This window comes from Meleagris gallopavo, chromosome 1 (genome assembly GCF_000146605.3).
Source record: "Meleagris gallopavo isolate NT-WF06-2002-E0010 breed Aviagen turkey brand Nicholas breeding stock chromosome 1, Turkey_5.1, whole genome shotgun sequence".
NCBI lineage: Eukaryota > Metazoa > Chordata > Aves > Galliformes > Phasianidae > Meleagris > Meleagris gallopavo.
Genome location: NC_015011.2, coordinates 135495536 through 135495859, shown reverse-complemented (window position 1 = coordinate 135495859; position 324 = coordinate 135495536). Strand labels below are relative to the sequence as shown.

General features: G+C 75.6%; 1 protein-coding gene across 2 annotated transcripts in view; it reads left to right on the top strand.

Annotated features, from left to right (window-relative positions):
- The first annotated feature begins 6 nt into the window (after positions 1-6).
- ANKRD10 (ankyrin repeat domain 10) overlaps positions 7-324 on the top strand; it is a 33805-nt gene continuing 33487 nt past the window's right edge. For both annotated transcript variants that reach the window (XM_010728589.2, XM_010728588.2), the window contains exon 1: positions 7-242. In XM_010728589.2, the coding sequence (XP_010726891.1) occupies positions 42-242 (201 nt within the window). In that variant the 5' untranslated portion in view covers positions 7-41. The remainder of the gene's footprint in view (positions 243-324) is intronic.

Below are 324 nucleotides of genomic sequence, written 5' to 3'. Positions count from 1 at the left end.
CGCTGCCATCCCTCTTGCCGCTTTCCCTCGCCCTGCCCGCCATGTCGCTGGGCACCGGCCCCGAGGCGGGCTTCTCCAGCGAGGAGCTGCTGACCCTCCGCTTCCCCCTGCACCGCGCCTGCCGCGACGGCGACCTCCCCGCCCTGTGCGCGCTGCTCCAGAGCGCGCCCCGCTCCGACCTGGCCGCCGAGGACTCCTTTTACGGCTGGACGCCCATCCACTGGGCCGCGCACTTCGGCAAGGTGGGGCCCGGCGCGGCGGGAGGAGGGAGGCGAAGGGAAGGAGGAGAAGGAGAAGGAGGGCGGCGGGCCGGCGCGCGGCGCC